Genomic DNA, 21,958 nt, shown 5'->3' with positions numbered 1-21,958 from the left:
CCCGGTTTTTGGGGCCACTTTTTTATACCCGCGGCCTTTTAGGTTCACCGACCCCCTCCGAGGGCCGGTTCCGCTTATATTCGGTGTTACGCCGTGTACGGCGTTAGCCGTGTTATGACGCTGTGGACGGATACTGAGATTTGAAACCTTCTCGGTGTTATACCGTGTTACGGCGCCGACGACGCGCGACCATATTTTCTCGAGCCCTATGCATGATTTGTATTTTGAAAGTAAACATTTTGGTATTTTTTTGATACGCACTTACTTTCTCGTACTGTTTCGATTATGACTCGCATTTGTTACTATATCTTCACGCTTTCGATACTCGACATATTTCGTACCGACCCCCTTTCTTTCGGGGCCGCGTTTACGCTCGTGGCGCGTACGTACGCTCACGATCCGCCGCCCAGACACCCTTTCGCTCGTTTCTCGAGCGCCCCTTATTCGAGTCTCCACATTTTGGTATATATTCGTTTTCGTCGCATATATATATATTTGTTCGTGGGATTTGCGAGGCCCCCGTCCCCGTCATATGATTCGGGTCCCGTTTGTAGTGGGTCCGTAGCGTATACGTGGGTTAGCTCATTCCTGCATGTGTGTGTTTGTATGTTATGTTCACTGGCTATCCTATTCGCCGTGGCAATCCCCAGATTTAGGCTTGTATATGTTTCGGGGGTCAAGTTGCGCTCATTTGACAGTCAGCTTCGATGTGGGGCTATTACGCTGCCAGGTTCAGGATGTGTTCGAGGCGCTTGAGACACCGACAACGTCCGATATTTGTACCATCTGTCAGCGATTCTGACGGCGAACGTTGTGGGGGCCCGGCCGTGCAGCACTGGGCCACGCTATTTAACATGGTATTGTTGTTAGAAATAAGTATATTATACCCCATAGGTGGGCAGTGATATTTGGGGGCAAAGTGGATGGAATGTATTTTATCCAATTTAATAGTTGAGGTATTTTAGGCCATTTTCCGAACAATATAAGGGGGGAAAACTGAGGGCTTATAAAATGCTAGTTTTACTCTTACCCTAACATGTATTTTATTAGTATAGACTAGCCTACAACGTGTCCACGACTATTTGAATTCTTAATTTGTTATCTCACAGTAGAAATGGGAAGATCGAAATCCATGTTTCACTGAGAGGACCCCACTTAAAACAGCTACCTTATACTTGTCAAAGTTGGTAAGATATCTTTGGTTTCCTTATGCTGCCGTTAGCTTGAGTTTTACAGCAGACAAACAAAAAGGAAAGAAAAGCAGAAAGTCATCACACTCTCTTTTCTCTTTTCTCTTTCTATAATAACATAATACATGCAAAACCCAACCCAGTATTCCAATCAATTCCCACTTTTGACCCTTAATTCACTCCATTCCCATGAACCCACCTCTTCACAACTTACGCTATCTTCCTCCTTCTTCTTCTTCTTCTTCTATGGCTGTTTGTGACATTAAACAAGTACTTGAATTCTTGAAGAATAATGGCTTCTCAGAATCTGAATCAGCACTTATGGAAGATATCATGGAGAAATCTGAATTGGGTTCATTGGATTATGAAAGATTCTTATTCCCTATGATTCCTCCACCTCCTCCTCTTAAGATTCCTTCCTTAATTACCGCTAACAATCATTCCAACTCTGTTTCTTCTGATGATGAATTTGTCAGCTTGGCTTCTTCCATTAGTGATCTCTGCTCCTCTGGTAAACTTCTTTTTTTTTTTTTTTTTTTTTTTTGTTACAATTTCCATTTATGTATTTTGAAATAATCAGATTATGGTAGGAAGGATCGTTCCTTTAATTCTAAGTAATTCTTAATGGCTCTTTCTCTTTCTGGAAATTTGTTGTTATTATTTTTGTGGACTGTGCAAAAGCTAAAATAAGACTTACCCAATTCATAGTTTAGTGGTAATTGTGACAACTTCTGTTTCCTTAAGGGAACTCTATTGATGTAATAAGTAGAAATTAGAACTAACAGATATGGGAATATTGTCATTTATTCTCTAATAATTTCTAATAGTTGCTCTTTAAATATTCCATCTTGGCAAACGATTTTAAGATTCTGAAGTTTGTAGATTAATGTGACTCAAGAACTGATCATCTTGTGTTATGCTATTTCTGGTCAACACTTTGTGATTCTTCCCTTTTTGTTTTTGTCTCTTCTGCATATTTTTTAGGTTTATCCTGTTGTCTGTGGTGCAGAATTTACAAATCCATATGGAATTCGTACTACGGCCGCTCCCACTTCTCAATCATCATCTGATAGATTATCTCAATTTGGTACTGCAAGAGATTACCATGATTTCGACATGCAAAATGACCTCTTCTGGTACCGGGAGAAGGATGAGGATTTCCCCATGCCACCTTACTTTGGAAGCTCGGATGGTGTCGGGGGCCCTAGTGAGGACAAGTTTGTGATGATCGAAGCATCCGAGAGACAGAATTTGGAGTATAAATCAGATGGATGGCCTATAGCCACAGTGCACAATGGGAAAGGCTTGAAAGATTACTATCATTTGGATAAACAAAAGCACCTTGAAGGAAAAGGTGAATTTAGCTGTTCATCCCCACTTTGTGCTTGCTGCAAGGGGCCAAATGTGATTTATGGCGGTGATCCTGACGATATGGATATCAACTTAACTGAGGCTAACTATTTTCAGTATGAACCAACTGGAGAGAGGAAAACTGAAGATGGAAATTACCATGCCATTGAAACAAGTTGCAATACTAACTGGGTTGGAGACCTCAAAGGTAGCCCTGACCTTCAACCTAAGGCTGTCGAAAAAGATTATTACTCATATGAGCCAAAAGATGATAGATTGGAGGCTCTGGAAGGCAACGAACCCGATGAGGCAGCAGATGAAGAGGGAGGTGCTACTTCAGATGAGCTTTTGATGTTTGAAGGCGAAAATGATTTTGAAATATTTAATCTGAGAATTATACACAGGAAAAACAGGTTTGTTCTCATATCAATACCTCCAAAGCGTTAGTCCAATATCGATGAAACGAATCTGTGTGTTATAATAGAGCTTGAGCAATGCTTGATTAATAATACATGTTCGACTTGCATATCACACCAAGATCTCATTCCATCATTTCCTCAAGGCACTAAAGTTGTTCTAACGTTTTATGGAGATATTGAGCTAAATCCTTGCCGGTTCATTTGCAGCAAACAGTTGTACTCATTTGTTCTGCCATCTGCAGGACTGGATTTGAGGAGAGCAAGGACCTGCCGATTGTTCTAAATAGTATTATAGCCGGTAGATACTATGTAACAGAATACCTAGGTTCAGCTGCATTCAGCAAAGTCATTCAAGCTCATGATATGCACACTGGAGTAGACGTTTGCTTGAAGATAATAAAGAATGACAAGGACTTCTTTGATCAGAGTTTAGATGAGATTAAGCTTCTCAAGTTTGTGAACAAGAATGATCCTTGTGATGAGCACCATATACTGCGACTATATGATTACTTCTACCATCAGGTATGCTTGAGAAAATATTTGTTCTTCTGAGTCCTTTGCTTTGAATCACGCCTTATAAAGAACGAAAAATCGATCCTCCAGCCTCTAAATGAAAAAGTCTATCAACATTCAGAAGTTACCATTTTTCTGTTTTTTAGAAAGGACAACTATAAAGTTATCGACCAATCCAAACATAAAATGGAGGTTTTGCCGTTTTGGTGGAAGATTTACTGGCATACTTGTCTTCAGAGATCTCTTGCTATCAAGGAATTTGTGTTGTTAGCAGTGGTATCAAACCGTTGGGCCTTTAAGTGCAAAATGCAAATTAAGCGTGGGCCTTAATATATAAAAAAAGCGCAAATCGAAAAAATACATATATATACATGAATAACAAATATATGGACCAGAAACCGAAAACAGATTACAATAAGGTGAAATATTAATTGTTTAGTATCGCCTCTACAGTGAAACGCTCATTGGCAAGGAAAAGTATTGCCTTAAAGCCTTAATGATGACACTGAAACACACATTAAGCAAGGCAAAGCGCTCAACATGTTTTGAGCCTTGCTTCAGGGCTTAAGCGCGCCTTTAACAACATCGGCTGTTAGCACTAATAGCATTCTCAAAAATTCAACTCAAACTTACTGGCTACAAAATGATTGTAATTAGAGATTGTCCTTATTCTTTTAAGTAAGGATAATGTCTGTTTTGGTGTTTAGTTTTGACCTCCGATCTGTCTATTTGGTATGTAAAGTATCCTCTAGCACTCAAGGCCATGTCATCTTCTCATGCTAGCTCCTAAATTTAGGATCTTCATTAATCTTCTTAATATCATATAATCTAGAAAGGTTTGCAAGGAGATGTTTCCACTGGTCGCTTAAAATAATTAACTCATTTGTGAAATCAACGAAGAGTTGTTGTTTCTTATTATGTTGACGGGTCAACATTGTAAACTATATACTCCCTCTATTCCAGTTTATGTGACTCTACTTCCTTTTCAGTCTGTTCTAAAAAGAATGACCTCTTTCTAAATTTGGAAATGATTTAGCTTAAACTTCTCATTTTTCCCTTTTAACAAACTTTTAAAGCACACACAAATGTTATGGCATGTTTAAAATCACAAGTTTCAAAAGTCTTGTAGGGTCACAAATGTTATAGTATGTTCAAGACCATAAGTTTCAAAAATCTTCCTTTCTTTCTTAAACTTCATTCCCGTCAAACAAGGTCCCATATAATGAAACGGAGAGAGTAGCTAAAAGCTTGTAAATTACACTTGTTGTCCTGATGTGTTACCCAAGGTTGATGTTTCGACCTTATGCTTTTTGTTTTCGACATGTAGAGCTTATTGTCTCCCTCAATATTAATGACCTTTCAATAACTTCTCAGTTACTCCCTCCGGTTCATAATAAGTGTTCTTTTGGCCTTTTTATTTTGGTCTATAATAAGTCTCCTTTTACATAATCAAGAAGGTATTAATTGTTATCTTCCAAATTTACCCCTATTTAGATAAGTGAGTTTTTATGTAATCAAGATACTATATTAAATAGGTCAATTAAGGGTAAGTTAGTCAAAATATCTTCTATTTTCTAGAAGTTAGTATTTTCTTAAGGGGTGTGCCAAAGGGCAAAAGAACACTTATTATGGACCGGAGGGAGTAACTTTTAGCAGGATTGCTTTACAACTTGCACTTCATATTAAAAAGAGCTGTATAGGAAAGAAGAGTGGGAGGAATTTGGTTTTCCTTAAGAAATCATAGTGAAGGAAAAGGATGTGAGTTGAAAAACAATGAGATAACCCAAAAAAGTTTCCCAAGAGTCGCTGTTTTCTACCATCATGCCAGCCACCAATGCTTGTCGTGCAATCTGCTACTTCAGACCTTCTCTCTTTCATTTTTTCAGTTAGCCCTTTTTATCATGGCCTCGTAAAAAAAGATTTATGTTTTCCCTTCCTCTATTCAATCTTTTATAAATAGGAAATGTACTTGTGGTGCTCTCAATAAAAATTAAGCAATACGCTATGGAAGGTCATAAGCGTTGATTACTGGAGATTGAAGGTTTAATCTGATTAAAAATATTGTATAAGGCAAAACCTATCAACGTGTTTGTATGTGTGTGTTATAAGGCTAAAACTGCAAACACTGATAGAATATAAATACTAGAACTTTGATTTAATCAAGATTACATATATGATGGCTGAATTTGCAAGGTATAATATTAGCAAGGGCATTGGTCCCATTCCCACAATAGATGGGAGAAAACTGGAAGTTCGAACATTGTACTTGGTTGAGCCCCAATCCTGGTACCACTTTGGTTCAATCAAGAACGATATAGTTCCAAACATTATAAGTTTCAAATTTTAGTGGGACTTTACAGTTACCAATTTAAAAAGGATTAATATGATAAGTTCCTGCATTAACTAAAAAACAGTTGCATTTGTTACACCACAACTGGTCTGTTCTTCTACACTTCCTCAGAGATTATGCCTCAATTTATTACCTTCATTCATCAATTAACTGTACCTCCACCCCAAGTCGGTTACATGAATCCTCTATATGTTTTCCCCTCCATTTAGGTCTTGTTCATTCTAATACTAAATGATTTGTCTTTTAAGACAAATTAGGCCTTCTCTTATCTCATACTTACCCTTAACTAGTTTAATCCCAACTAGTTAAGTAGGTATCGCGTCTATGAATCCTCGGCTTCCAATAATAAATGTTCATAGCTAAATGTACAGTGGTTCCGAGAGTTGCAACACCATTTTATTGGATCACACCTAGCTTATGCATCAATTATTACTGTAATTTCTTGTTAAGCTTTTGGTTTTGGAACTTCTGTTGTTGCTCAAGTCTGGCAGTTAGAAATATTGCTTGGGATTTGATGTTACATATCTACTAACTGTACTCTTTAATCTTGTTTTATAACATGCAGGAACACCTCTTTATTGTTTGTGAACTTCTCCGTGCAAATTTATATGAATTTCAGAAATACAACCAAGAATCTGATCTAGAGCCTTATTTTACAATGAGCAGGCTGCAGGTCCGTTTGTTCTAGTAAATTAAAATTTGGCAGGGACACCACAAAATATATCTAAGTAAAAGGAAAGGGAGTGAAATGTAATTGTGTTGGTTATTTGTTCCTTAACAGACCATAACTCGACAGTGCTTGGAGGCACTAGTGTTTTTGCACAATTTGGGGATCATCCACTGTGATCTGAAGCCTGAAAATATTCTCATCAAAAGTTATCGGAGATGTGAGATAAAAGTTATTGATCTTGGAAGCAGTTGCTTTCAGTCAGACAGCTTGTCCTTATATGTACAGTCTCGTTCCTATAGAGCTCCTGAAGTCATCTTAGGCCTCCCTTATGACGCCAAAATTGATCTTTGGTCTCTTGGCTGCATCTTGGGAGAGCTCTGCTCCGGGGAGGTATCCTTCTACTTTTCCTTGATTTATGTGCATCCATTTGTACGGTTCCTTTTTTTTTTTTTTACTTTTTTCTGTAACCTTTCCTTTTACTACTATTTGCTTTATTGCAAGTAGTATCGTGCTCCTCTTCCTGATTTAACCCTCTTTTTTTTTCTTTTTTTTTTTTTTGGGGTGGGGGGGATTGTGTTTAAAATAAGTTAGAAGGATTCTTTGGCATATGTTCCGCAAGAAATTGTACACACACACTAAACATTCGTATTGTTTGGTAGGTGCTTTTTCCTAATGAGGCAGTTGTTATGTTGCTTGCACGTGTGATCGGAATGCTTGGTCCTATAGACCTGGACATGTTAGAAAGGGGACAGGAGACCCACAAATATTTCACAAAGGATTATGACCTTTATCATATAAATGAGGTTTGTCTCTTAGTTCATTTTTTTTTTTTTTTTCATTCTTCCAAAACTATGTATTATTAACAAATTTAGCAATTTTTGTTCTGGTATTCACGTGAATGTTTAGTTATGACATGTGCTAATTTGGCATGTTTGCATCTCTTTGCCCCACTTCTTTCTCTTAATTTTGTTTTATACCATGATGTTCCCCATTTTGCACCAAGTAAAAGTTCTTCTTTGAAGCTTTATTTCTTTTAAGTTCTAATGAAGCTACTTTTTATCCTTTACTCTTACTAGAACGTAAGCTTGAAGTCTTTTTGCTTAATTCTAGTAAACTAGTAAATCATCAATGTAATTATCAACTTAGAGCAGTGGAACTAAGACGACAAAAGTGGTAGGAAGCTGTGTTTTTGAGAGTGCATGAATCATCCAGCTACCTCTTTGACGAACTGCGGGAACTGGTTTGTGCTGGTTTACCCATTTACATAAAAAAATTAACTTTTCTGCCTGCATGTATTTCTTTTTTTCAGGCTTTTCTTTCTCTGAACATAATCTTGAATCTTTTTGCATGACAATGGGCTCTTTATACGACATGTCTGGATGTAAAATCTGTCTAAATAACAAGTACCTCATAGTCATGTCTCAGAAGATTAAGATTATTGAAAGAAAATTTGTTATATTTCTGGTGTGATTCCTCGGAAGACATTTAAATCCTCAGTCAAGCTAGAAATATCTCTGCGCTGATGAGAGCAGCAATGCCCCTAGTCAATTTTGATTTTAGATCTTCAAAAAACTGAAAACTTGTGAAGCCTTTTAAAGGTATATGCTTTCTGCCCGTACTTTTAGATAAAGATTTCTTCACTTCCTTTTCCATATGAGCTGCTCACTTAGCATGGCTGTTGTTTGCAACCTACTATATAACTGGAGGGCGGAGCTACGGTGGTGCAAGGGTGGTCAGCCGAACACCCTTCGCTGAAAAATTACACTATATATATAGGTCAAATATTACTTTATATGCATAGATACAGCATTCTGAACACCCTTTGACAACACATAGAGTAGTAGCTCAGCGGCAAAGGGTGTGCAGAAAATTGTAGGACACTCAAGTTCGATCCTTGCGACACGTTTTGTTATATAATTCTGTAGGCCTGTCATTTTCCTTTCCTTTAAAACTGGGCCTAAGCTCCTGTCAATATTGGGTAGTTTGATTTAATTTTTTTGGAGCACCGAATCATCGAAAAAAAAATTATTTACTATCTAAAGTTTGAACAGAAATTCCTGGCTCCGCCACTAAACTGGATAAACTATAGTATACAATTGTCCAACTTCTGATATGTTTGGAATTCTGTAATAGGATACTAGTCTACTGGAATACATAATCCCTGAGGAAACGTCACTGGAGCATCAGCTGTCAGTTTCTGATCCATTGTTCCTCGACTTTGTCAGAAAGTTGCTTGAGATAAATCCTCAAAAGCGCCCTACGGCCAAAGAGGCCCTAGGTCACCCTTGGCTTTCCCATTGGTACGAGTAGAGTCCAAGTTAACTTGTTTTTGGTACTGTTTGTTCATATTTCATGGTATATCACCAACTCGAAGCTGTTCTTGGGGCACAAAGGTTTCCTGACAGAGCAAAGGTTCGTTCTTTGTTGAGGATATTGATTCAATCGGTACATAGTTGTCAAATTCTATGTTGCATATACGAATGCTAATTTTCATTTTGATGTTTTGTTGTAGATGTTATAGAGAAAAACTGTTTTGTTTTGCCTTTGGGGTATAAACCAGTCTCCCAATACGGTTTTGAGTCTTGTGACACATGAATATACTCTTGACGTGTATTCATGATTTTTTTTCCTTGTAAATAAAAAATAATTCTCTTGGTTATATTTGTTGATAAAAGCTGCTTCTTTGAGTTTGCATTTGATGTTTAATCTGTCTGATGTATCTCAAAGCGAAATTTCATGTCATATTTAAGAAATGTATTATGTATTACTGCCGAGGGTCTATCAAAACCCTCTCCACCATGCAAAGGTAGGGGTTATAAGGTCGGCGTACACACCACCCTCACTGCACTCCCATTTGGGATCGTGCACCTGGTATTGTTGTTGTTGTATTGTGTATTATAGGGTCAAAGTGTTAGGCTCCATGGATTGTCAAATCATAGGCGTGCAAAATGACCAGTTTTTTTGTCTTCAGATGGCAGGCCATCTTTGAACTTGGCCTTTTCCTTTTCTAACTTATGAGATGGACAATATCCCATATCAAATTGATCTCTATTCACCAACAAGGAATGTGGTGGGATGGACTCGATTCCTCTCCCAGTCCCTCTTAAACAAAGGTCTCAAATTCGATTCCTGGGAATCGTAGGGAGTGCTCCCCTTTTTAATGGATTTATTGCGGTGTGCACCAGAATTAGTTGGGCCAATGCGTTCTAGATACTGGTTAAACTAAAAAAAATGAACTCTATCTGTAAAAAGGGTACTTACATTGGAAGTATAAGGTTGAAGAAAGCTTAGAGATGTAGTATAAGAAAAAGAGATACAACATCTATACCAGTTGTTTTGCTTCTTTTTGAGGCATTTGTTTGATGCCTCTGCGTCTATTCAAAGGGAGATCACCATAACTAGTGTCAAGTAATAGTCTCAAGCCCTTCTCTGGATGATATACACTTGATTTTGTGTAAGTTAAATCAAGCAATTGTCCCCATCTACATAACACACCAACTAGATTTGTGATTCACATGGTCATAAGTCATACTACGAGAAGAAAAGATTGAAAAAAAAAAAAAGATCAAGAAGAGAAGAAAGATAATGAAACACGCGAATCTAAAAACAAAGCAACTTAAATTCTATAACACTATCAAATGATAAGGGGGTCTTCTTTCTCCTAATCTAGAGCTTAACATGGACGTTGTTTCATTTTTCTTTTTCGTTATGAAGGAAAATGTTTTCCTAGGAAAGAAAACGTTTTCCTGGGAAAATAAGTGAATTTCAACTTATTTTCTCATGTTCGGTTGGGTAGTGGAAAACAAGTGAATTTCTTACTTATTTTCTCATATTCGGTTCGTTGGTGGAAAACATTTTTCGGAAAATACCATCCATATCCCACCACCCCATACCACACCAACCCCGCCCCCACCACCAACCAACCACCCCAAGCACCCACCCACCCTCCACCACCCACCCCACCAACCCCCAACCAAATCCCACCCCAACCCAACCACCACCCTCCAACCACTTCATCTTCACCACCCCTACCCCACCCCATACCACCGCTCTGTCCAACCCTCCCCCCACCCACGCCCTTCCAAATTTTCTATTTCATATATTTTATTTAATTTTTATAAAAAATGAAGAAAAAAAAAATTCTTATCCATCCCACCACCACGCACCCCCACCCCACACCAAATTTAACCACTCAAACTTTTCAGTTTTAAAAAAAATTTATTAAAGGTAAAATTAAATATGAAGTAGAAAATTCGAGAGTGGGGTAAGGGGTGCGGGCGGGGGGTGGGGTGTAGAAAATGAAAAAAAATTAAGAACTTTTAAAAAAAAAATTAATTTTTTTGGAGGGGTTGGTGGGGTATTGGGCCGGGGGCGGGGTGGGCAGGGGTGGGGTGGTGGTGGAGGGGTGGGGGAGGTGCGTGGGGTTGTGGGAGTTGTTGGAGTTTGGTGGTTGGGGGTAGGTTGGGTGGTGGTAGGATGGTTGGTGAAATGTTAATTGTGGACTTATTTTCCCTACTTTGATTATGGAAGTCATTTTCCCACCTAAAGAAACTTATTTTCCTAAAGAAAATATTTTCCAAAAATTTTGAACAAAAGAACATGAGAAAATTGAAAAACATTCCTTCATACCAAACACACCCTTAGTCATTGCTATACACTCTCTCCTTTTTACCTCTTATGCATCTTTTCCTCTCTGTGTTTACCGAGTGTCATTTGCCAATGATGCATTAGAAACTATTTCAATGAGTTTTGAATTAATTATAATAGATCAACGAGAGGTGCTAGATCAAGAGCCCTGAGACTCGAATGCTATCACATTACAGCTTTGTCTAATTATATTTGACATTCTCCCTTCTAATGTAAAGCAGATAATGTCATTTTGTATCAACTGTGTCTATTACTACTCCAGACTATTCCTTTTGTAGATGATACCGTAATATTTTTTTCTCATAAGTTATGTGGTCTTTACTAGCAAAATCCAAGAAGTTTTTGCACGGATTGCTCTTCAAACGCACTGGACTTTAATGTTTGCCTCTTATATCTGTGGTCTTTAATTTTTGCTTCTGCTGCTTATTTAATGAAAATATTTAAATCTCCTTGGCTCGGCATAAGTTCTGTAACATTTTTATTTTCGAAAAATTAACTTTGCCTTGCTCGGCCCAAATTCTGTTGGAATTAAGTGTGCATCATAAATTATGTAGTATTTTTCAGATTATGTTGAGTGTTGAAAGTTTTGCATTTTCCGCATAACTTGTGTGAATGTTATGATACATATGTCGAAGCTAAATGTAAACTTTGCTGAGCGAAATCTAAAGTTATGTTGTTTTTCAGATTAGGTTGAGTGTTGAAAGTTTTGTCTTATCCGACATAACTTATGAGATGTTATGATACATATGCCGAATTTAAACGTAAATTTTACCGAGCCAAATTTAAGTTATAATGCGCCAAAAATGTTGAAGGCCAAAAATATTAAAGACCACAAACTAGAGGGATAAAATTAAGGGTCTTTGACATATATATACATCTTAAGGAGAAATATTTACGAAACGTGACGATAGTTTTATATTTACAAAACATAACATTACAAATTCTATACAAAACATGCTTTATGTTTAAAAAAATATATATATATATTTTTAAATTATTTTTTATTTTTTAAAAATCATTTTTAAAAAAAATATTTTTTATTTTTTTTTTTTAAAATATTTTTTTTAAAATTTATTTTTATTTTTTTAAAAAATTAATATTTTTTTTTTTTTGCTCAAAAACTTATGTATGAAAGTTGTATGAAATGTGTATATCTCGCTCAAGACTTAAAAAGTTTGCTCAAAATTTAGTGTATTAAAAATGTATGAAATATGTATATCTCGTTTAAGGCATAAAAATTCGCTCAAAATTTTGTGTATGAAAACAATATGAAATTTGTATCTTGCTCATGTCTTAAAATTTCGCTCACATTTTCATGTATAAAGTTCATGTTAGATTTCGTAAAATTAATACAACTACAACAACATTGTATATAACTTTGATACAACATTCAAGACTTAAAATAATCGCTCAAATTTTTGTGTATGAAATGTGTATATCTTGCTCAAGGCTTAAAAGTTCGCTCAAATTTTATGTATGAAGAACGTATGAAATGTGTATATTTTGATCAAGGCTTAAACATTATGCTTAAAATTTTATGCATGAGAATGGTATGAAATGTATATATCTTCCTCAAGACTTAGAATTTCATTCACATTGTTTGTATATAAATTTCATATTAGGTTTCGAAAAATTAATACAACTACAACAACATTGTAACAATTTTCATACAATATTCAAGGCTTAAAGTTTTCGCTCAAAATTTTGTATATGAAAATTATATTAAAAATTTTGCTCACACATACACATTTCATACAACTTTCATACACATAAATATGAGGTAATTTTTTAAGCCATTGAGCAAAAAAAAAAAAAAATTAATATTTAAAAAAATATATATAAAAATTATTTTTTTTTTAAAAAAATATTTTTTTAAAAAAAAAAATATTTTTTTATAAAAAATATATATATTTTCTGGAAAAAAAATAAAAAAATGAAAAATATATGAAAATCCGTCATGTTTTGTAATATATCGTTATGTTTTGTAAATAGGGAAAACTATCGTTACGTTTCGTAAATATTTCTCCTTAACATGTATATATACGTAGTTTTCCCTAAAATTAAAGCCCCAAAAAATTTGTGCGAATGACCCAATTCATATCCAATTAGACAAGCTAGGCCCTGTTTGGCCATAAGTAATATTTCATTTTTTTGCGCGGATTGGCCTTCTTTTGGGGTGATCTTTAATACTTGTCCCTCAAATTGGTGGTCTTTAATTTTTATCCTTCGCCTAATACATCAAAGTTACGGTTCGAACTCCAGCTCAGTAAAAAAAATGAATTTCACAAGGCAAAGGTTAAGATTCGCAAGGCAGAATTTTGCAATTCTACCTTAAGGCAGAACTTTCAAGTCGCTTTTGCTGCATTTTGAATTTTTGCTTTCTAAATGCTTGATGTTTGTAAAATTGCAAGCAGTGATGGTTGTGCATGATGACGTAAACGGGTCGATTGAAAAATCAAGCAGTGGCATGGATGAGTTGCCAACTTTCCATGCTGAGAATATGCAAAACAACATGAAAGTCATTTAGGCAGAATTTTACATTCAGGCAAAATACTGCCTTAAGGCAGAGTTAGAGTTTGAAATTCTGCCTGAATCATGTAAAACTGTGCCTTAAGATAAAGTTTTGCATGCAAAACCCTGCCTTACGAATCCGAACTTTGCCTTGTGAATTTTTTTTATTTTCTGACTGAGCGAGGATTTGAACCCGAAACTAAGGAGTTCTAACGAAGGGCAAAAATTAAAGACCACCAATTTAATGGCCAAAAATTAAAGATCACCCCAAATAAGGCATCCTGCGAATTGCCCGTAATATTTCAGTGTTTACAAGTATTGAAGTTCATAATTTGAAAATACTAATTAAGTTTCACTTTACAAATACTAAAATTTAAAAATGCATGTGAAATATAATTTTAAAAAATTGTTTGAATAGTATTTTAAGTGAAATCATTATTTTGACACACAAATCGTTAACTTTTTTTTCAAGGGATTCATGTGCAAATACAACTAAATAGTACTTTTATTTTTAACTTCAAATATTTTATTTTTTCAACTTCAACTAAATGTTAGTGAAACGCCTGCAAAAAGGTCGCAAAAGCAAACAAGGTGGAATGTTGGAATAAAAAACCAATGTTAACCGTTAGGCATAAAAATTTCAAGAAAATGATATTTGTTATAAAATAATAAAACAAGAACAAGAATATTGTGGAGAAAGAGAGAAGAGAGGGGAATTCTTTATTTCTCTTGAGGGATTGATTTACAATGTAGGAGAACCTCTATATTTATAGGGAAAAAGTGACTTGATCCCAAAGTCACTAACCCTGATATTTTTCCTAAAGATAGACATCCACAATAAATAGATAACTATTCATAACACTCCCCCTTGGATTTCTATTTGATATATGATGTGCCTCGTTAAAAAGTTACTAGAAAAAACCCAGTGGAAAAATTTCTAGTGAAGGAAAAGGAGTACGCATTTCTAATAATACGCTATTTGGTTGCCTCATTAAAAACCTTACAAGGAAAAACCCAGTGAGACAAGAACCTTGAAAGGGAAAAAGAGTACAACGCGTATTAACTCCCCCTTATGAGAACTTCAATCCAAAAACTTGAATCTTCACATCTCAATCTTGTGCACCATCTTCTCGAAAGTTGCAATTGGTAGAGACTTGGGGAATAAACCAGTCATATTATCGCTCAAACAAATCTCTTGCACGTTGATATCACCATTCTTCTGGAGCTCGTGTGTGAAGAACAATTTTGGTGAAACATTCCTTGTGCTTTTATGAATCCTCTCTTTAGTTGGACTCTGTATGATGCTGCATCTTCAGTCTTTGGATAGAGTTGCATTAGTATATAATATTATTGAAATCACTCCAAGTGCATTCCTGACTTGCTTTTTAAACAGATGTTATCTTTATATGATTTGATTGTCATGTAGAACAACATCGTATGACTATAATCCCTCACAGTCATAGCAAAATATATAAATGCATCAATTGCATAAAGATATGACACTTCAGGACCAAAAAATTCTGCAAGTTTCTCATTTCAACTTCTTTCAATAGATAATATATTGCTTTTGAGAACTCTTCAAGAGTTTCAATAATATTCAAGTAATCAATTTGCACCAACAATATGACAGATTTTGATTTTCACAAAGACGTAAGGATAAATGGAGTCATTTGTGCCCTTAGTTAGTAATATTCATTAAGGTGATAAAATCGCGTTCACCTTGCTTAACTTAATTCATATAAGAATTATGAACAAATTTCTACAACTTGTATATGCTTGTGCATTTAAAATTCTTCGAATTTTCATATAATTTTGTCAAGTAATTCATGTAGTGTGACAACATCTATTTCTATTTAAATATGTGACATCTTCTCGGTGTCCGGACAGCGGGTCCAATAAGCTTTACGCTTACCAAGATGCGTCATTTCACTTGATAATAATTTCTATGTTAGCATGCTTTAATAGACGTAGAATTTAGATCATCACAATCTTTTACAATACTGCGATATATTGTACCAAAGATATCGTCGACGATATATCATTTATATCGGTTCGAAATGTGACCTAACTTATTTAGATCTCATCACTTCCATTATTTTTTGGTTCCTCAACCTCTCATGAGGTTTCATGAAGTGTTATGTCATAGGCTCTTCAAGAGCACATTGCCTCCTTATAATGATCATTCATCATTTGCTCCTCTTTCTTTTCAATGATTATTGCGTTTGGAGCCGATTAGTCTACCACGCTTCATGCATGTTGTAGACTCTGTCCTTGAGGGACATGAATTTAATAGGAGCATTTTGCAGCTGAAATTAGAAATTAATTTTGGGTCAACAAATGCTTATAGCATTTGAGTTGAGTTATCTTTTGAATAAGGGTCATACTAATGATAATTCATAACATATTCCTCAGCTACTTATTCTCTCCCCCTTATGTTAGAAAAACTAACATATATCCCATCTTATTTGGGGGAATCCATCTTTGTGCATCATGGTAGATTAATTAATCATATACCACACACAAAAAACTATTAGATGGGAATATCTGGTTCCTAACCCTGAACCAATTGTGAGGGGAGAATTTACCATAATTTATTGGTCTAAAGCATACAAGTGATGTTGTAAATAATATATCACATCTCAGACTAGCACATGAAGCTTTGTTCTCATAAACAATGGTTTCGCTATTTAGTGGAAGCATTTAACGCCAAACCAGCTTGGATATAAATCAGCATTATCAAATGGATTGTCTTGATTACATAATCTGAGAATTATGCTCTTAACTCAATTATTTTGAGCAAGTAATTTTGTAAATGTCAAACTGCAGGTTGACAATAAACGCACATGTGATCATCTCATTGATGCATCTATTGAAGACATCACATAACGGGTGAACGGGCCCATATTCACCTTTTATATTTTTTCAGAATTTGGGGAATTCAATCCCAATATTTGCCAGTATAATCAACTTTTCATAAGAATAAGCAACAAAAATAAATTCTTGAAGAATCTTCTAGTTCTTCAATATATGCCAAATACTCAATTTTCACATCATATTTGAATCGGGACGGCCAACCGCTCATGCCGACTAATAAAATTATTTATACTAGTAAACTTCAGGTTTACCATACCATGTGTTATATGTTTTAGTAAACTTCTGATTTACTATGACATGAATTCTTTTTCGCATCGGTAAACTTCTGGTTATTGTGATTTCATCATGCTTATATTGTAGTACACTTTGGAGAATAAGGCGTGTAACCTTTCACATAGATATTTAAAGCCCACAATGATTTTGAAGATATTTAATCCTCCCATCATTTATAGCTTCAATATGATAGTCATGATTTACTTTAGTAAACTTCGGGTTTACTACAACTTGTGTTTCAATCATAACAACTTCGTATATTACAATCTAGAACGAATTACAAAATAGTATATAGGTTCTTCAGGAGCCTTTAATTTATTCTCCATAATCACATATTGTTTGGACACTACTAGTGCTATGATCTTCTAGATAAATAGTTAGCTCTTCTGGAGCCTTTAATTGATTTTATACTATCAAATGTTACTTAAATACTGCTGGTATCATAAAAGAAATTTTACTTAAACACTGTTGGTGTCATGGGATGAGCACTAATTAAATGGACATGTAAAAACAATAGTAGAGTTCAAAGTTTGCTACTTCGGGAGCAGATTTCTGAGTTTACTACTTCGGGAGTAAATCATAAAATATTTAGAATATTTTCTTCTTCAATTATTCTACCTCTGTCTGAGGTGAGGCGTGATATTTTGACAACTGATCGCACGTCCGTATTTATAATCTTTACTAAATATCATCACATTCACTTCTGGGAATGGATCTGTATTTGTAACATTTGTCAAAAGTTCTCATTCTTCAAGAATGTAACATAATCATTTGAACGTGCCTTAACCATATCATATTTATGATAGCTTAAAATTTCTTTTAAGATATTGCTACTTCAGGAGCAAATCGAGTTATACATACGATGTGAAAAAATTTTCTCCAACACATCTTCAGTCGTAATTACAACAAGCCTACAAAAATATTACCACTTCCAGTGATTATAGGCACAAATAAAATTTATCATAATAAAACTTAAAAAATATCATCAAAAAATATCATCACTTCTGGTAATAAAATATTTCTTGCAAACTCTCATTCTTAGTCATTAAGGGATATAAAATTAATATTAGAATCCCTCTTAATAATAATGTTCTTCGGTAACAAATTTGAGACATAAATAATCTAGACCCAATAAATTAAACGAACCCAACGAATTATATTATTAGCAGCAAACTCGTGATAGCCCTATATATTCTTTGTGGGCTAGTCTTATCATGTGAAAGATGGAATTACTTAATTTAAATATAAATTGCATACTAACCTTCCTGCTGATACTCCGGATGCAAAAGTAATTCACATACAATTTCATGACATTAAATAATTCATTGCATTAAAAGAGAACGTAATTATCATCAAGCTATACATGGATTAAAGACCCATATTCAATCACTTCAGCACACTCATTCATAAGTTTCAGAAGTCAAGCTTTGCTATTCATGACTCCTATAAAGATTCAATAAGTTTGTTTCCAGGCCATGTGAAATAAAATCTGAATTTTACAAGTATATATGACTTCGAAGCTTTACAAATTCATTACCAATCTTGTCACTAGATTAAAGAAACAAATACCACTGTTGGGATGGCCATGAAGAAAACATACTTGTATGTGATAGCGAAGTGGTAGTAATTGAGGGGAGTCGACGGAAGTAAAACAGAAAACTTACTTATTAATAGTGGTTAATACCCAAATAATTCACGCAGCGAAGTTGTGATATGATCAATAAAGACACATATAACAAAAGACACATACCTCAGGAAACGTTCCTTTATGCAATTGAGAGTTCAATAATGTCCAAAATTACAGTAGCAAGCTTTTCAAGAAACGAAAAGGAATACTACCCATACATGGGTTCAATATTCGTAAGTTAACAGCATGTTCCGAAGGAATCAAATATCCTTCGGCTTAAAGCCATGATGCAAAATTTGACTATAATTACTTCTAGTTTTGAAATAAAACAGTATATATCTCTTATGATTTGTCCACCGTATTTTGATACCCATTGAGTAATTATCAACCGTAACTAAGCAAGTTCTATTATGGATTGTCCACCATAAATACTAGTATTTGACAATTAGGGTCTCATCATGATATTTCATGTTGTGGTGGTAAGAGTTATCCACGGAAGTCATACATCATATTATATGTGAGAAACTTAAGCAGATTTATAAAAATAGTATAAATAAATGGACGTGTACCTGGATCGGAGAAAGAAATTATCTAACTTTTGTAAGAAAAAGATAATACTCGGTTGAAGCAGATATTTCAAATTGGTTAGAGAGCTAGATCGATAACGTGTTATAAAATAATAAACAAAACAAAAATATTGTAGAGAAAGAGAGAAGAGAGGGAATTTTTTATTTATAGCAAGGGATTGATTCTGATGAAGGAGAGCATACATATTTATAGGGAAAAAGTGAATTTGATCCCAAAATCACTAACCCTAATATTTCTCCTAAAGATAGACATCCACAATATATAGATAACTATTCATAACAATATTTATAAAAAAGAGGTTCAAAAGTAAAATAAATCTATGATCAAAAGTAAAAGTGAAACAAGAAAAATTCAAAATTGCATATATAAAGGGGTAGCAATAAATTCTCATAATTTTGTGGCAAGTGTGACAAGTTGGACCAATTAAGAAAGGGCTTTGGACAAAGAAGGAAACGTTGTCTGTTCTAGTTGGCTGATTCTAGTAGTGGTTGTCCAAGCGTGAACTACTGCTTTTGTCTACAGCAGCTCTTCTATGACTCACGCGCGTGGAGTGCTAATTCCTCGTCTAGCCCCTTAAAAGCATGCTGCATTTCCCATTCATATATAGGGACAACATTAATTTGGTGGCTCTGATATGGATAAATTTTAATTTGTTCGTGATATATGATGCAATCTATATAATTTTGAATTAATATATATATATTTAGTCTTTTTATGAAGAAAATATGCTATATTAATTCTATTTGTAAATGTAGTACTCCCTCCGTCTCAAAATATTTGTCATCCTTACTAAAAATACTTGTCTCAAAATATTTGTCGCTTTATTTAATCAAGACAAAATCAAGTAACTTTTTTCCATTTTACCCTTGGATTAATTAGCAATATTTAAGAGGTTCTCACCATTGATAGAATATATATTTATTGAGGAGAGATTACATGAAATATGTTAAGAGGTATAAAATAATCAAAATGCTACCCTTATAAATGCTTTCTTAAAGGGCATGTAAATGAAAAATGCGATAAATATTTGAGACGGAGGGAGTATAGTTATTCTATTTGTAAAAGGACATTACCCTAAAATATAGAGTAATAATACAACAATAACATACCCAGTATAATTTTCCAAGTGCGATCTCGGGAAGATAGGATGTACGCATACCTAACTCTGCCTTTGCGGAGTACACCAATAGACCCTCAGCTCAAGAGAGATGTAACCGACACACAAAAGTAAGTAAGGAAAAAAGACAACACAATAGAAATGTACAAAATGAGTGCAGCAACAGATATCGAAACATATAGGCGAAAAAGAACCTACATGATACATAAATCATACTGCTAAAAGTACAGAAACACTCAACTATCTACTAACATTCTACCCTAATCCTCGATCTTCATACCTTCCTATCTAAGGTCGCGTCCTCAGTGAACTGAAGTTGTTCTATGTCCTGTATAATCACCTCTCTCTAGTTTTTTTTTCGGCCTACCTCTACCTCTCCCAATTCCTGCTAGAGACAACCTCTCACAACTCGTCACTGGTGCATCTTCGGACCTCCTGTTCACATGTCCGAACTATTTCAATCTCGTTTCCCTCATCTTGTCCGCCACAGAGGCTACTCCCACCTTGTCCCGTATAACTTTGTTATTAATCATATCTCTCCTAGTATGTCCACTCATCCATCTAAGCATTCTCATCTCTGCTAACTTCATCTTTTGAACATAGGCATTCTTCATTGCCGGCATTCCACTCATACAATAGTGTTGGTCTAACCACAACTCTACAGAACTTACCTTTAAGCCTTGGCGACACATTCTCATCGCATAGTACCCTAGAGGCGAGCCACCATTTCACTCACTCTGCCTCAATACGGTGTGCGACATCATCGTCAATCGCTCCATCTCCTTGAAATATAAACCCCAGATACTTGTAGCTATTTCTCTTGGGTATGACTAGTGCATTAATCTTCACTTCAATCCCCACCTCATGTGTCACGTCGCTGTAATTGCATCCATCTTAGTTCTACTTAACCTAAAACCTTTAGATTCTAGGGCCTCTCTCCAAACTTCAGTCTATCATTTACTCCACCACGTGTTTAGTCAATAGAATGTCATCTGCAAATAATATACACTATGACACCTCCCTTTGGCTATGTCATGTCAATTCGTCCATCACTAAGGCAAAAAGAACAAGCTAAAGGTTGATTCCTGGTGCAACTTCATTTTAATCGAGAAGTGTTCCGATTCACCTCTCACTGTCCTAACTCGAGCTTTGGCTCTATCATACATGTCCTTAATAGCTAGATTGTATGCCACATGTACACCTCTAGACTCTAAATGTTATATCCCGTGTTTTCGCCTATTTGGAAAATTTTGAAATAATTGTGACTTGTGTGTTATAAGGAAATATTTTGATTTTTGCTAATATGACTATGTCGTTTATGAAATTATTGGTGTAAAGGCATCGGGAAGGCCGAGGGCAATTTTGGAATTTTGGAAATTAGTTTCGAAATTACAAACCGAGTGTTCAACGAATTGGGCCAAAAAAAAAATGGAAGAAAAATTAGGCCCAAAGAGCGGGGTGGCGGCCACTAGCTTGGTCCAAGCCCACTTTTAAAAAGTCGTGTTATGCACATGACCCATAAAGGGATATATATCAATGAACTCCTTTGGAATTTTCAAGAAACAAATCACACTCCCTTTTGGAGCTTCAATACTCCTCTCGCCGAACTCCGTTATTGCAAAAAAAAAAAAAAATTCCAAGTCTTGTCTTCAATCCAAAAAATCTCATTCTTGTTGAATTCTTGACAAGTTTAGGACGCTCTCCGACGTGATACAATTGGTTTGGCGAAAGAGCGACGTTTGCGGCAAGTCGGAATTTCAAGAAAAGGTAAGGATTTTTGCCACTTTTGTGTTATGGAACTTGCAAGTATGTTATAATGATTAGAATTA

General features: G+C 35.2%; 1 protein-coding gene across 3 annotated transcripts; it reads left to right on the top strand.

Annotated features, from left to right (window-relative positions):
• The first annotated feature begins 1,223 nt into the window (after window positions 1–1,223).
• Window positions 1,224–9,191, top strand: LOC132054059 (uncharacterized). Of its 3 annotated transcripts, none has more exons than XR_009414223.1 (7): window positions 1,224–1,701; window positions 2,200–2,953; window positions 3,202–3,481; window positions 6,388–6,495; window positions 6,604–6,882; window positions 7,219–7,295; window positions 8,626–8,764. XR_009414223.1 is itself a non-coding variant. In XM_059446135.1 (7 exons), exons 1-7 carry the CDS (start codon window positions 1,380–1,382, stop codon window positions 8,800–8,802), a joined length of 2,064 nt encoding a protein of 687 aa, XP_059302118.1. In that variant the 5' UTR covers window positions 1,226–1,379; the 3' UTR covers window positions 8,803–9,191. The 3 variants fall into 3 exon arrangements, 2 of the variants coding, with proteins under 2 accessions (XP_059302118.1, XP_059302123.1); XM_059446135.1 differs by having other exon boundaries at window positions 1,226–1,701; window positions 7,152–7,295; window positions 8,626–9,191; XM_059446140.1 differs by having other exon boundaries at window positions 1,518–1,701; window positions 2,175–2,953; window positions 7,152–7,295; window positions 8,626–9,191.
• Window positions 9,192–21,958: the final 12,767 nt, after the last annotated feature.

Source organism: Lycium ferocissimum, chromosome 1, assembly GCF_029784015.1.
Source record: "Lycium ferocissimum isolate CSIRO_LF1 chromosome 1, AGI_CSIRO_Lferr_CH_V1, whole genome shotgun sequence".
Lineage (NCBI taxonomy): Eukaryota > Viridiplantae > Streptophyta > Magnoliopsida > Solanales > Solanaceae > Lycium > Lycium ferocissimum.
Note: the sequence above shows the minus strand (reverse complement) of the source record. Positions and strands in the feature narration are given on the sequence as shown.